At 39.8% G+C, this 16,313-nt stretch overlaps 1 protein-coding gene across 2 annotated transcripts in view; it reads right to left on the bottom strand.

Moving 5' to 3' along the window:
- KREMEN1 (kringle containing transmembrane protein 1) overlaps positions 1-16,313 on the bottom strand; it is a 62,934-nt gene that overhangs the window by 14,972 nt on the left and 31,649 nt on the right. For both annotated transcript variants that reach the window (XM_054594154.1, XM_054594155.1), the window contains 2 exons: positions 12,247-12,371; positions 3,486-3,639 (listed from right to left, as the gene is read on the bottom strand). In XM_054594154.1, the coding sequence (XP_054450129.1) occupies positions 3,486-3,639; positions 12,247-12,371 (279 nt within the window). The remainder of the gene's footprint in view (positions 1-3,485; positions 3,640-12,246; positions 12,372-16,313) is intronic.

Raw genomic sequence — 16,313 nt, 5'->3', positions numbered from 1 at the left:
AGCATTAATCTGTTTTCTGTCTGTATGGATTTGTCTATTCTGGACATTTCCTATAAATGGAATCATAAAATATGTAGCCTGATGCGTCTGGTTTGTCATGTTATAGCATGTGTCAGTACTTCATTTCTTTTTGTGGCTCATTAATATTTCCTTGTATAAATACAAAGGCATACCTCAGAGACATTGCGGGTTTGGTTCCTGCAATGAAGTACCGCAGTAAAGTGAGTATCTCAATAAAGTGAGTCACATGAATTTTTGGTTTCTCAGTATACATAAAAATTATATTTAGCCCTGGCTGGTGTGGCTCAGTGGATTGAGCAGCCTGTGAATCGAGAGGTCATTGGTTTGCTTTCCGGTTGTGGCACATGCCTGGTTGGGGCACATGCCTGGTCAGGGGCATGTGAGAGGCAACTGACCGATATTTCTCTCCTTTTCTTCCTTTCTCCCTTCAAAAATTTTCTCTCTCTCAAAAATTTTTTTTTAAAGTTATGTTTCTACTACATTATAATCAATTAAGTATAAAATATCATTATGTCTAAAAAAAGTACATACCTTAATTTAAAAACTTTATTGCTAAATAATGCTAACCATCACCTAAGCCTTCAGCAAATTGATCTTTTTGCTTTTAAACAGTCTTACCTTTAATTTGGGAAAAAAAGCAATACCTGTGAAGTGCAATAAAATGAGGTCTGCCTGCACCACATTTATCTATTCATCAGTTGACGGATAGTGGGTTGTTGCCACTTTTGGTTATAATGAATAATGTTGCCAAGAACTTTTGTGTACAAGTTTTTGTATGAACATATGTTTTCAGCTCTCTTGGGTATATACCTAAGGGCGGAATTACTGGGTCATAGGTAGCTCTGCTTCATGTTTTAAGAGACTGCCAGACTGTTTTCCAAAGCAGCTGCACCATTTAACATTTCCACCAGCAATGTATGAGGGTTGTAAGTTCTCCATGTCCCCACCAACACTTACCTTTCATTGTTAAAAATTAACACAATACTCAAGTAGTTCTTCTGTGCATAGCTCACCTTCTAAGCCCAGTAGGGCATGGAGGAGAGGTAGGGGGGTGCAGGGTGTGGAAGCTGCAAGCAAGTAGGCTCTTTACTCATTGACTCCTTTCTCCTGAATAATGGATTTTAAATCTGTATGTACTTATTTGATTTTTTCTCCATAAAACTTCAACTAAGCTGCTGGTTTCTTCCATGCAATATTGTATACTCAATTGTTTATAGAAGCTGGTGAGCATGCCTTCCTCCTACATAAGCATATGCAAAATTTAAAAAATTTAAATGGTCTCAATTCTATTCTGTAAATGGAGAAACAATCATATCTTTCTAAGCAGTAACGGAGGAAAACTAGTGCTTTGTGTATTTTGATATATTTGAGTTCATTTCTTTCCACAATGTAATACTTCTGATACAGTTGGGTTTCTCATATTATCCTAGTTCATGTACATCAGAATACTAAATAATAGCCTCTGAGTTTTATGTTGCAAGAACAAATGAAATGAGCTTGAATTGTGCTTGTTGGCAGCATGAGCCTCAGCAATCATTTATCTTTTTCCCATCCTACGACTCTTTACCTTCTAAGTAAAATCAGAGTAGTAATAATAATGCCTCCCTCAGATGGCCGCTGGGAGGACCTAATGTAATAACCTCTATAAAGTCTTAATACACAGTAGGTAGTCAATGTTTATCTCCTTCCTTTTTTCACTTAAGAGTACACTAGACAATTTGTAAGCTCAGGAAACATACTCTCCTGCCTTAGGGTGTCAAGACAGAGGACTTTACAATAACAAACTCTGGAAGTGAAACATTAAATAGATGTGCAGTACGTATGATTTGCCAATTATTCTTCCTTTAACATTAGCCAAGGTTCCGTCTCTATGTTTAACAGAGGTACTAAAACCAAGCATTTGTCTCTCGACAACAAGATGTGTAAGAAGCCACTGGCAGTGTCCAATGGGCACACTTAACTAAAAAGGCCCACAATGGACCACATGAGTTCTGCTTGCCAAACTTTCCCCTGTCCCCCCTCCCTCGAAACATACACACTAGACAATGTCTAAGCTATAACCTACGGCACGCTTAGTTATAAACTTGGGCTGGGTTTTTATAGTCATCTTATGTAGTGGTTAAGTTGTATCCTCCAAAAACATATGTTCAAGTCTTAATGCCTGGTATCTGTGAATGTGACCTTATTTAAAAACAGGATCTTTACAGATGCAATCAAGTTAAATGAGGCCATACTACATCAGGGTGGGCCCTAAATCCAATGACAAGGGTCCTTATAGGGAGATACAGAAGGACCCAGAAGCACAGACACATACAGAGGGAAGATGAATATGTGAAGCATGAGGCAGATTGGGAGTGACACAGCTCAAGCCGAAGAATGCCAAGGATAACCAGCAGTGACCGGGCGCTAGGAAAAAGCAAAGAAAGGTTCTTCTCTGGAGACTTCAGAGGGACCATGGACCTGATAACACCTTGATTTCAGACTTACAGTCTCCCAAACTATGATTGAATATGTTTCTGCTGTTTTAAGCCACACAGTTTGTGAGAATTTGTCATGGCTGCCCTAGGAAACTAATATACTATATGACATTTTTGCCTAAAACTGAGCCACTCTGTTTAGTCAAGATGTCAAGAGTGTAACAAAAACATTATAGACTCTATAGTATGTTTTAGTAATCTCAAGTCTTTCTTGTGTCTGCCTCATTTGTGAGTATCTCCTTTCTACCATCTTTACATCCAGGGCTATTGTACCAGAGAGTGGTACTGTGGCTCTCCCAAAGTCTCACTACCACTGAGTGGGCGTGGGTAGATTACAATGAGGCATCAGGTGGCCCAGAGGTTAGAGCAAGTTGTTGGAGAGGTTAAGGCCCTGGATCCATGCCCTGTTCAGAACACGCTCTGCTTCTAGCCAGCATTTCACAAGTGTGCCAGGTCAGGGAGGAGGTGGGTCAGGGCACACCAGCACTGGGCCTAGAAGGCCACTTGTGCTCTTCTCAGCTGCGTTCCAATAAGATATAAATCCCCAAATGCCTAAGAAAACACTAAAAGGGCTTTGTGGTTACATTAAAACAAGAGGATCATTTATTTATTTATTTATTTATTTATTTATTTATTTATTTAGAGGCCGTTAAAGCCAATACCGAACAGTTATATCAGTGTCTACATCAAATTGGGAAGGTCATTTTTCTAGATTATCTCAATAGGCCATGGTTAGTCAAGCACAGGACACAACTGTAATTAATTACTTGTTAAATAAATGTCTTCCCTTCCATGGGGCAGGGGCTGAGTCTTTGTGTTTAGGGCTGTATCCCAGGGTCTGGTCAGTGCCTGGCCTGCAGAAGGTCCCTAATAACTATTGCCAAGTGAATGAAAAAATAAATGGAAGGAAGGGAGGGGGAGCAAGCTTGTCCCCCTGGCCCAAGAGTTCCTGCGTCTTCAACAGTAATGGGCACAGGGCATACTCACTGTCGAAGAGGATGATCCGGCCATCACCACCACAGGGCTGAGTGTGATCCCCGAAGCAGACACTGTTGCACTCGGTACTGGCTGCCTCCCCATACTTCCAGTAATCAGGATTGTTTCCACAGAAGCAAGCATAGCCTGACTCCATCCCAGCAAACTGCCACAACAGAGAAGCAGTACTTGGTAAGTGTCAATGACAGATGTCAAGTGACCTGAAGGAGCCTGGCAAAGTTGGCCCCCGGCAAGCAACCAGCCTCTTCTTCTCAGCCTACCTTCCCCTTGGGACCTCTCCCTTGTTCCATTCTTGTAACACTTCATTACACACTGATCAGTAATTATGTATTACCACCATGTTTCCCTGTCAGTGAGCATGCCTTTAAATGTTTGTCATTTTACTGAATTTACCCAGGCTGGTGTAGCTCAATGAATTCAGTGACAGCTTGTGAAACAAAAGGTCACTGGTTTGATTCCCAGTCAGGGCACATGCCTGGGTTGTGGCCTAGGTTCCCAACTAGGGGTGTGCCGGAGGCAACCAATCGATGTATCTCTTGTACATTGATGTTTTTCTCTCTCTCTCTTTCTCCATTCCCTTCTCTCTAAAATTAAATAAATCAAATCTTTTTAAAAAGTGTTTGCAGTTCTACTGAATTCAAGTAAGTTTTAAGGGGAGAATCCCAAAAGCTTGAAACAGCAATGATAAAACAGCTAACCATTTTACTGAATTGTTACTAGGCGCCAGGTAGTAAGTTCCTTAGAGCTAGTCCCCCCAGCAAACTCATTATAGGCCCCACTTAAATTTTTATTTTATTTTTTTTATATTACCATTCAGTAAAACTATTTATATGGTGTACAGTTCTGTGAATTTTATCCCAGGTACAGATTTGTGCGACCACTCCTGCAATCAGGATACAGAACAGGTGCATCACCCCAAAACCTTTGCATGATATTACTTTACAGTTTCCCCTCCTACAACTCCTGGCAACCATGGATGACTTTTCTATTCCTACAGTTTCTTCTTTTCAAAAATGTCATATGCTATAGACTGAATGTCTGAGTTCTTCTCCCCCACCAAATTCCTATGTTGAAAGCTGATTCCTGAAGTGGTAGTATGTGGAGGCGGGTGTTTGGGAGGTGATTGGGTCATGAAGGCAAAGCCCTCATGAATGGATTAGTGCTTTTACAAAAAAGACCCTAGAGATCTCCCCTGCCCCTCCTGCCACGTGAAGACACAGTGAGAATATGGCCATCTGTGAACAAGGAAACAAGTTCTCATCAGACACCAAATCTGCCAATGCCTTGATCTTGGACTTCTCAGCCTACAGACGAATGATACTGAGTATCTTTTCATGTACTTATTGGCCACTTGAATATCTTCTATGGAGAAATGTCTATTCAAATCCTTTGCTCATTTTTTAGTTAGGTTGCTTGTTTCCTATTGTCACATTGTAAGAATTCTTTATACATTCTAGGCATTAGATCCTTATTCAGATATATGATTTGCAAATACTTTCTTCCATTCTGTGAGCTTTCTTAATAGTGTTCCTGACACAAAAAAGTTTTAAATTTTGATGAAGTCAAATCTATTTTTTCTTTGTTTCTGCTTTTGGTATCATAACTATAAAACCATTGCCTAATCCGAGGTCATGCATATTTATACCTATGCTTCTCTCTAAGAACTTCATGGTTTTGGCTATTACATTTAGATCTTTGATCTATTTTTAGTTAATTCTTATATATGATGTGAAGTAGGAGGTCCAAAGTCATTCTTTTGGATATCCACTTGTCCCAGCATCATTTGTTGAAAAAACTATTCTTTCCCCACTAAATGCTATGGCACCCTTGTCAAAAATCAGTTGACCTTAAATAAATGTATGTATTAATTTCTTAATTCTAAATTCTATTAATCTGTATGTCCATCTTTATGCCAGTACCATAGCTCTTTTTTTTTCGGTACAACTTAAGGTTAATTTTGTCTATGGTGTGTTGTAAGGATAAAGGTTCATTCCCCGCCCCCCCCATAAATAGCTCCAGTTTTTCTTCAGAATCTTTGCTGAAAGACTATTCTTTCTCCCACTGAATTATCTTGGCATCTTTGTTGAAAACCAATTGTCCATATAAGTGCAGGTCTATTTTTTGGACTCTATTCAGTTCCATTGATATATAGCAGAGATTGGAAAAGTTTTTCTATGAAAGATCAGATAGTACAGCAAGTATTTTCAGCTTTGTGCACCATATGGTCTTTTCTCAACTTCTTTGCTGTAATAGAATGAAAGCAGGTGTGCACTGTACGTAGATCAATGAGTGTGACTGTTTCAATAAAACTTTATATACAGAAATAGGTGGGTGGTAGGGTTTGGCCCATATATCATTGTTTGGTGACTCCTGACCTATGGAATTATTCTTTTGCCAATACCACTTTCTTGATTACCATATCTTTATAGAAAGATCAGGCATGGTCAGCCCTCCAAAGCTGATGTTTTTCAAAATTATTTTGGTTATTGTTAAGTTCTTTGCTTTTCCATATAAATTATAGGATCAGCTTCTCAATTTTTTCAAAAAAGAAGTTCTGATTTTGGTTGGGATTTTATCGAATATATAGATCAACTGGGGAGAACTGACATTTTAACAATATTGAGCCTCCCAATCTATGAATGATGTCAGTATCTCCATTTATTTAGGTCATTTAAAATCTTCCTTTTTCAATGTTACATAGTATACAGTGTATAAGACTAATATCTTTTGTTATACTTATTTTGTTATTCATGTTATTGTAAATGGAATTTTAAATTTTGTTTTAAAATTTTAAGTTAATTTTTGGGAGGGAATCAGGATGGCGGAGGAGTGAGCAGAAGTCACACTGACCTCCTCCCAGGACCAACCTGGATTACAATCAAATTGTGGAGAAATCACCTGGAACAAACAACTGAACAATAGCGAGAGAGGAGCCTTGTAACTCTGGAGACAGAAGAATTGGCTTTAGCACAATCTAACTGGTAAGGAGTGCAGTAGAGATTCAAGAAGGTGGGTGCTGTGCCCACAGGTGGCAGCACCAGAAGGATACTGAAATGGCCAGTTGGATCCCCCTGAGAAGAGCAGGGTCTAAATCAAAAGCAGGAATCTGTAGTCCACGGCACCAGAGCCCAAAAGTACACAGAAAACAGCCAGCTGTGAAAAGCAGCAGGGTTGCTCTCTGCCAGAGACAGGCGGCTGGAGACTCAAAGAACTGTTTAAAGGGCCAACGCATTAATTTTTATTTGCAGCCACTTACCCTGGTCTCTGGCAAAGGCAGGGCAGAGTGGGCTAGAGACACCTGAGAAGACACTGGGGAAGGAGGCCTTGGGGAGAAAACTGAGAGAGTAGCCGGCGGGGTCTTGGTGCTGACTCATCCCCCATGAAGCAGCAGCCATCTTGGTCAGGCAGAGACCACACCTCCTGAGTGGCACCAGCATCAAAGGACCCAGTAGCCCCACCCCCAGATGGTATTCCACCCTGCCCTATGCTGTCTAAGCCGCCTGCTGAGTGCAGAGTGGCAGCCACAAATAGTTGATCCCTCGCTAAAGGGGGCACACAGAGGTCAGGAGACACTTGAGGAGAGATTGGAGACAGAGGCTTTGGGGAGAGAATGGAGAGAGTAGCTGGCGGGATCCCAGTGCTGACTCCTCCCCCAGGCTGCAGCTAGAGAGGACCCAATGACCACTCCCCCAGGAGGGACTCTGCCACACCCGGAGCTGTCTAAGGCGCCCTGCTGAGTGCAGAGTGAATAGATTAACAGCTGAAGGAGACAGCCACAAACAGTAGATTACTGGAAGTCTTGAACAGATTGCCTAAGGTCAGACAGGGTCAACATCTGACATCAGAGGCAGATCCAGAAAGTAAAAATAGCAGTCTCCTACCATAGATGTTCATACCACAAGGTCAGGAAATCAAGACAGATGAACTTAAGAATCAGAAGCAAAGGAGAAGAGCCTCACAAATAATGGAAAGACAAAGAAATATGTCCCACTCAAAGGAAAAGGAGGAATCCTCAGAAAGAGAATTAAGTGAAATAGAGGCAAGTAAACTACCAGATATTGAGTTCCAAACAACAGTTCTAAGGAAGCTCAATGAGCCCAGTGAGCTCAGAGAGAATTACCAAAAATTACAGGGAAACTATGAGGAACTTACTGCAAACTATATCGGCATGAAAAAGGACATAGAAACTATCAACAAGAGACAAGAGGAAATGAAGAATACAATTTCAGAATTGAAGAACACAGTAGAAGGAATCAAAAGCAGGCTAGATGAAGCTGAGGACTGAATCAGCGAGCTGGAGGACAAGGTAGAAAAAAGCTCCTGGAAAGAGCAAGAAAATGAAAAAAAGACTCAAAAAGAATGAAGAGGCATTGAGGGAAATGCAGGACAACCTGAAACATAATAATATCTGTATAATAGGGATACCAAAAGGAGAAGAGGATGAGGAAGGGATAGAGAACCTGTTTGAAAAAGTAATGACGGAAAACTTCCCTAATTGGAGGAGAGAAAAAGTCACACAAGTCCAGGAAGCACAGAGGGTGCCATTCAAGAAGAACCCAATGAGGCTCACTCCAAGACACATCATCATTAAAATGGCAAATAGCAAAGACAAGCAGAGAAATAAAGCAAGCAAGGGAGAAAGAGGTAGTAACATATAAGGGAGCCCCAATACGGCTAGCACCTGACTTCTCAATAGAAACACTGCATGGCAGAAGAGAATGGCAAGAAATATTCCAAGTAATGAAAAGCACAGGCCTGCAACCAAGACTGCTCTACTCAGCCAGGCTCTCACTTAAAATGGAAGGTGAAATAAGGAGTTTCCTAGACAAAAGGAGGCTAAGAGAATACACCTCCACCAAACCAGCACTGCAAAATATGCTGAAGGGACTGCTTTAAGATGAAGAAAAAGTTTCTATAACTACCCAGTTCCTTTCAGAGTTGCCAATACTTGATATTACCAATATTTTTAATACTCATTAATCTGATTGTGACAATGATGTTATTTTAATTGTTCCTTTACTATTTGTTGAAACTAAACCTGTTTTAGTATATTTCTTGCCTATTTCTATTATTTTTTTTAAAAAAGCTTTCAATGACTTTTTTGCATTCTTTATCCATTTATTGATTAAAGGTCTGTAGAACTTTTTTCCCTAAAACAAACAAACAAAAAAAATCCTATTAAGCATGTTTTGGATGTGTTGCAAATACTTTTATATTCTATTCCTTGTCTTTTAACTTTTTTATATGTATATTACTATATAGTTAAAGGTTTAATATAGCCATATTGTCAATATTTACTTTATAGCTTCTGGGGTTGAATATTTTACTTTAGGTCATGAAAAATATTAGTTCTATTTTTTTCTAAAACTCTTTAGATTCTACATATTGATTTTTAACCCACCTGAGTATTCCTTGTATACTGTGTGAAATAGGGTTCTATTTTTGTTTTATTTCAAGTAATAGTGGTCCATGCACCTTATCTGTTGAATAAGCCTCATTTTACCCATTGATTTGAAATATCAACTTAATCATATATTACATTGTCAGACAGATATATTCATTTGTCTCTAGAATGCTCATTATATTTCATTGATCTACTTGACTATTTCCATGAAGGTGTCATGTTGGTTTAATTGCTGAGACTCTATAGTAGTTTTAATTTTTTAAAAATATTTTATAATTAACTTTGACATTTAAAAAATAAATAAAGTCAATCTGCATTTAAGAAAGAAAGAAAGAAGAGAAAGATGAACTCCTATCTTTAGTGACAACGTGGATGGAACTGGAGAATATTAAGCTAAGTGAAATAAGCCAGTTGATCAAAGAAAAATAGCATATGATCTCACCTATAAGTGGAATCTATTCAACAAAATAAACTAACGAACACAATAAACCACAGGCACGGAGACATGGAGCAAACTGAAAGTGGGGTTAGGGAAAGAGGACAATGGTGGAAAGAAGGAGAAGGGACTAGACAAAGAACATGTATGAATGACCCATGGACACGGACAACAGAGTGGGAATTGACTGTGGGAGAGGGGGGCAGGGGTGGGATGGATGAAGGGGGGTAAAGAGGTAAAAACTGAAACAACTGTAATAGAATAAAGATGATTTATAAATTTAAAAAATAAAATAAAAATAATAAATAAAAATTAAAAAATTTTTTAAGTTAATTTTTATTTTTTAAACTAAAAAAGCAACTAATTTTTAACTTCATTCCTCATTCCTGTTCTCACTGATTTCCCACATGTAGTCCATATGCTCAGGAAGTCTTTGGGGGAAATTAAGGCTCTCTGAAGCTCTGAGACGGGTGATCATGTTAGTGATATCTGTCAACTGCCACAGAGGTTAGAAAATAAACTACCCAAAATAGTTATGGAAATACTGAAACAAAGCTTGGTTTTTCTCATATTCGAATTAATTTCTTCTGTTTGACCAGAAGAGGTTTTTGTATAACTGAAACCTCAGCGTGAACAAGCCTTTGGGAAGTCACTTCTCACACATTCCTTCCTCTTCACGAAGAGAGGGCTGGTTCAGTTATTGGACAAAGCCCCTTCCAGGGCTGAATTTCTCAATTTACTATAGTGTCTTAGCAGTGTGAAGTGTTAGAAAAGCAAAGACTTTTAGTTGATAGAGAGACAGTTGAGATATCATTGATAGAATTTTAGTTTTAGAAAAAGTTGGTTTGATTTCTAGCTTTATTATTATTAGGCATGTGAGCTTGGGCAAATCATTTAACCTTTGAGTATAGTTTTCTCACAAAATGAGGATATCAGGCTAAACAATTTCTTTGTTTCTAGCTAGTCCCAGAGTTCTATATTTCTGCACAGTTGAACTATTTTATCATGCTGCTCTGCTGGGGAATATGACTAATGTTTTTGAAGCTACTAATTTTATGTCAAGCTTTAAAGTAAGGTAAGTGTTATCTTATAAAAACATTATTTGATCTACAGTATGTCCAAATCAATTTAATAAAATCGCTTTATAACAGAAAACAAATTTAATTGTTCACTGCCAATATATAGAAGTGCAACTAATTTTTGTATATAACCTTATAACCTACAACCTTGCTAGATTTATTAGTTCTAGTAGGTTTTTCTTGATTCCTTAGAATTATCTGCATACATGATCACGTTGTCCATTAATAAAGAAAATCTTACTTCTTTCTTTACAGCCTATGTGCCTCTTATTTATTTTTCTTTCCTTATTTCATTGGCAAGGACCTCTAGTACGATATTGAATAGAAGAGGTGAGAGTTGGCATCATTGTTCCTTATCTCAGGTTGAAGGCACTAAACCTTTCATTATTGAATATGAATTTAGCTTTAGGGCTTTTTGTAAATGCTTTAAAAAAATATATTTATTTATTTATTTTTAGAGAAAGGAGAAGGGAGGGAAAAAGAGGAAAGAATCATCAGTGTGCAACTGGTTGCTTCTTGCACAATCCCAAATGGGGACCTGCCCTGCAACCCAGGTAGGCACCCTGATTGGGAATCAAACCAGCGACCTTTCTGTTCCTGGGTTGGTGCACAATGCACTAAACCACACCAGCCAGGAAAAAAATGCCTTTTTTTTTTTTTTTTTTTTAAGATTGTATTTACTTTTAGAGAGAGGGGAAGGGATAGAGAGGAGAGAAACATCAATGTACAAGAGATACATCTATTGGTTGCCTCTCACATGCCACAAACAGGGGACCTGGCCTGCAACCCAGGCATGTGCTCTGACCAGGAATTAAACAGGTGACCTTTCAGTTTGCAGGCCAGTGCTTAATCCACTGAGCCATACCAGCCAGGACCCTAGTTCTTTTTAATGGAGAACAGTGTTTATAAACCAAAATCTCAGTGCTAAGTGTGCTCTCTACAACCAGTGTATCACTGTTCCCAGGCCCTCATAATGGACAGAGCTAAGAAAAATACACATACACATTTTTATATTTATTTCTATATATCAAAAACTATGCACTTATGTACTATGCTAATAACTTCAATCCCTGTCCAACATTATAGGCTCTATTCCAGCTTTCCCTGGTTCCCTTCTTCAACAATGAGACACCTGGCTCCTGTTATACTCAATATATTTAGTTATATGATCAATTCTTTGCAAGCAACCAATCACTTGATCATGTTGGTCCAACTGCCTTGCTCAACCACCTTTCTAACACATGCCCTGAACTCTACCAGGCTATTCTCCTTGTTTGGGCCTGATTAATGGATTTTTGACTGAAGGAGGAAAGGAAAGAAAGAAGGGAGGGAGGGAGAACGGAGAAAGGAAGGACAGAAGGAAAGGAAACAAGTTAGTTTACTTCTTTTTTTGATATAACAAACAATAGCATTATTGAATTTTAATGACCAATGAATGAATTTCAGATAGATGAATGGATAGGAAGAGAAAACATTTTGAACTGGTGTCCAGGCTGGGCCCTTGAATGTGTCAAGGAAGTGATAACCTCTTTGGCTTATTCCCAGACCTCCCATAGAACCAGAGGTGTCCCTGCTCATAACATACAAGGGCACAAGGAAATACATAACTCTGTCAGAAGTCAGATATTGGGACTGTTCCCCTGATGTCCTTTTCTTTCAGTCGCCTGAATCTTAAGCCCCACCCTTCCTCCAACTTCTCTTTGGCAGAAAAATAAAGTTGTATGGCTTCATAGGTTGTGTTTCAAAAATGCAAATGTATTTTTTAAGTTACCTCAGCAGAATGCATTTACATCTTTATCTATTTCTATAGATACACAGTCCCAGAGCAATTACCTTGAACCTCTGACTCCGACAAAAACTGATGCAGGTTTGTATGGTAAGTTTGTTAGATGTTTTACTGGCGCCAGTTAGAGGAGGTGGGTTTCCATGATCCTTGTAGCAGCCAAGGTTTCCAGGCACTGGAGAAAAAAGAAAAACAAAAGAATTTCACAACATCTGGCTGTGAAACACCAAGCAGGAAGAGCATGTTGTGCCAGGTACTGTCATTCTTAGTCAATCTTTCCACTCCTAAGGCACAAATAAATAACAAGCAACGAGCTTTAAAAATGGAAGCCTTAGTGTCCTCTACTAAATGCCACGTTTTTGTTTTACTTTGAAGAGTATGTGAGGCTCATTTAACTAACCCTAAGAAATTTTTTACCTGTTCACTATTGATAGAATTTAGTATTGAAGAGGCCTAGGAACATGTTCCTAAAAATTGAAGCCACAACATGTAAATTGTTTCAGAGTCACTAGAGGGCAGGAAAATCCCTTGGAAGCCCGTCATTCTACCCTCTGTGCCTCCCCTTTTTCCTTGAAAAGCTCCACAGTGGGTTTCCCAAGGTCGTTTGGTAAGTGTATTAGTTTCCTATTACAACTAGAACAAATTACTAGTGGTGTAAGACAGCGTAAGTTCATTATCTTACAGTTTAAGAGGTCAGAAGTACTTGATGGGTCTTATGGGGCTAAAATTAAGGTGACAGCTGTTTTCCCTTCTGAAGGCTCAAAGGGAGAGTCTCATTTCTTGCCTTTTCCATCTCCTAAAAGCTGCTCCTACTCCTTGGCTTGTGGCTGCACCATTCTAGTCTCTGCTTCCATCATCGCACACCTTCTCTTGCTCCAATCCTCTGCCTCTCTGTTACAAAGACCTGTGTGATTATACTGGGCCTTACCTGGATAAATCAGGATAATCTCTCCACCTCAAAATCCTTAACTTAATTACACCTCCAAAGTCTCTGTAAGGGATTACACAGACACTTTTTTTGGTGTGTGGGGGATACATTTTTAGGCTTACCAAAGTAAACATGTTAGTGTTTCACAGTCACACAATCAGATGTTTTGGTCTAGTATAAAAGGCTATATCTGAGAATATAGAAACCTGAATATACGTACCAACTGTGGTAGACAGCTTTCAATGATGGCCCTTAATGATCCCCACCTCCCATGGGCATGCCCTTGTGTAATCCTCTCCTCTTGAGTGTGGGTTGGAGTAAATACTTGCTTTTGACCAAGAGAATGTGGCAAAGTCAATGGAATGCCACTTCCGTAATTAGGTTACAAGAGACTGTGACTTCTGTTTTGCTAATAGTAGACTCTCTCTAGTTCCTTCTTGGCTAGTATACTTTGATGAAGCAATAGGTCATGTGAGAGAGTCATGTGGCAAGGAACTGAGGATGGCTTTCAGTCAACAGTCAGCAGGAAATGGAGACTAAGTTTCTGCAAGACTGAGTTCTACCAATAATTATGGATGCTTGAAGGAAATCCTTCCCTAGTGGAGCCTTCAGATGTGACCCCAGACCTGGCTGACACCTTGACTGCAGCCTTAAGAGAGACCTGGAAGCAGAGGACCCAGATAGGCCACATGCAGATTTCCTGACCCACCAAAAGTGTGAGACAACAAATGTATGTTAAGTCACTACATTTTAGGGTAATGTGTTATACAGAAAGAGCTAACTAATATACCTATATAATACATACTAAACATAAGTTAATTGAATGAAAGAATGAATTTATTGTGGCCCATGGACAAATCAACCTCTCTGGACTTTAGTTTTCCATCTGTGTTATTAATTTATGAATTATTCTACTCTCAGATGAAGCCATTTCCCTCTTTTCTCTATTTGGTTCCTCACAGTTTATATAACTGAAGGTATAAGAAGACATGAATGAGGCATGGTCCTAGAAGCACTTCTAGGCCAGTTAAGAGTTACGTTATTCAACTCCAAAGTAAGCCATTTTGACTCTTGTGTTTAAGGCTGGAAAACAGCACGGTCCAATTTAATATAAAAGCTTTATATCCATATTAATCTTTTGACATATAAAAATATACACATGTATATGTGTGTATGAACACACACGCATTTTTAATTTCTGCCACCATCTGCATCTAACCAGCTCATTTTAAATTGGCAGGAAGTACCTCTCTGCTAACCCAAAGAGTCACCCTTCCCCCTCTAAGCCAAGTGGTTACCCTTCTCCCTTACGTCACACGTGGTTCAAATATAACAAATGTGGCTCACCACACAAATGCTAAAATGCATTTTTCGGAAACAAACCAAATCTCTATAGTAGCAAATGTAAACAGAAAAACTCTAGGCAGTAGGAGACTAGTGTTCATGGGGCCTGGCTTGGGAATGGCTGGGTTTCAGAATTTAAACAAATGCAGTGAGTTAAGCATCTCTAGTCAGGAGCGTAGCATATAAGCCAAGTTTGTTAAAGGGACGTTGCATATGGAAATGCAAGCCATATACTTAAGAGTTTTTAATGAGAACTACTTGATCATGATCATCTTGGTCATTCACTTTGATTTTTGTCTCATTTATTCCTTTATGCTCATTAGTAAGCATGTTATTAGGTATTAGTTTATAGAGAGCCCAAGGCACATAATCATAAATGTTAAGATTAGACATAAACAAGGCCATGGGCTGCATTAATGCAGCTGGAATCTATAAGCTTTATTCACAACAATTCAGGGCGCAAATGCAGGCAGCTCAGATTCCACTGGGGCAGTGAAGTCCCAAAACACTTTGTGAGGTAGATCACAGGAAATCCAGTCACACTGTGCTGCTGCTCTATCTATTTGAATATCAATGGCCTGAGGTACCATCCTTGCCATCCAAGTTAATCACTTGCCAGACACTGTCATTTGTACCTCCTAAAATATTGCAGACATATGTCCACGCCTCTCTTTCCATACTGCCACTTCCCCAGTTTAGAACATACGCTCCTCCCTCTTAGATTTGCTGCATTGGCCTCCTATTCCATCCCCATTTCTAGGATCACCTTAACTCTAATCGGATTAGCACACTGCAACCAGGACAGTTTCTATAGTACATTCCAGGCAGAAATAACCATGGGGGCAGAGGCCTGAGGCAAGAATGAATGACCTTGGCCTTTGCAGGAACAAAGAAGAGAGGACAACCAGTGACATAGAGATTGAAAAGCAACAGGAGCTGGAGAGGTATGCAGGGGCCCTGCTTAAAACCTTCAGAGATCCCTGGCTGCCCCTCAGGGTGAAGGCCAAACTCTCTCACGTGTTGCACCAGGCGCTGCCCCATCTGTGCTGCTCCACTTCCCCTTTCCCATCAGGGTGACTCTTCTATCCCGGGGCTCACACTCTCTACCGTAGGTCAAGGTAAATCACAGTGTCCCTGCAAGTTTCCCAACTGCACATTGTTCTCTGGCCTCTGGATTTTCTCACGTTATTCCCTCTGTTTGGAATATTTTCCCTACTTAAGATGGCAGCCTGAGCACCATTTCCCCTGGGAAGCCCCATGGCCCTCCCATCATACCGCGTCCAACTCCACACAGGTTATCTGCACCTGCTGTGTAGTCCTATAGCAGCCTATGCTGAACTTGATTCTACACACCTGTTTATGTGTCTCCCCCGCCAATTACCCACAAACCACTAAGGGTAGGACTGCATCTTTCACACAGCACTGTAGTCCCAGGGGCTGGCATGGCCCAGGTCACACGGTAGGTGCTGTAATGAACGACTGTTCTGCGTGCCAGTGAAAATCAGGAGTGGGTAAAGGTGCTTCTTAGGCAGCAGTAAATGAAAAGGGCAGAAGGAAAGGGAAAAGCAGAGCTGATGTGCAACAACGTTCACTTACAGACCTGCCTGCTCACTGTCCTCTCTGGCTATCCAGAAACGCCATTTTAGATAACTGAGTTTACCATAAAGGTTAACTTTAAAGCTTAAAGTTTTACCTTTATCATTTTGGATGAAACCTTTCTAAAGTGCATTAGCTATTTCTTAAAAAACACCCCCCCCCCCCAACAACAAAATTTCACTTAGTTTAACCTACTTGAAATTTTTCTTGGTGGTTTCAGGTTATCAAGCGTACTTCACCAAATGACCC

Source organism: Pteronotus mesoamericanus, unplaced genomic scaffold, assembly GCF_021234165.1.
Source record: "Pteronotus mesoamericanus isolate MK-2021 breed Mesoamerican mustached bat unplaced genomic scaffold, CSHL_Meso_final scaffold_507, whole genome shotgun sequence".
In the NCBI taxonomy this organism is placed as follows: Eukaryota; Metazoa; Chordata; class Mammalia; order Chiroptera; family Mormoopidae; genus Pteronotus; species Pteronotus mesoamericanus.
This window is presented reverse-complemented; position numbering and strand designations above follow the sequence as displayed.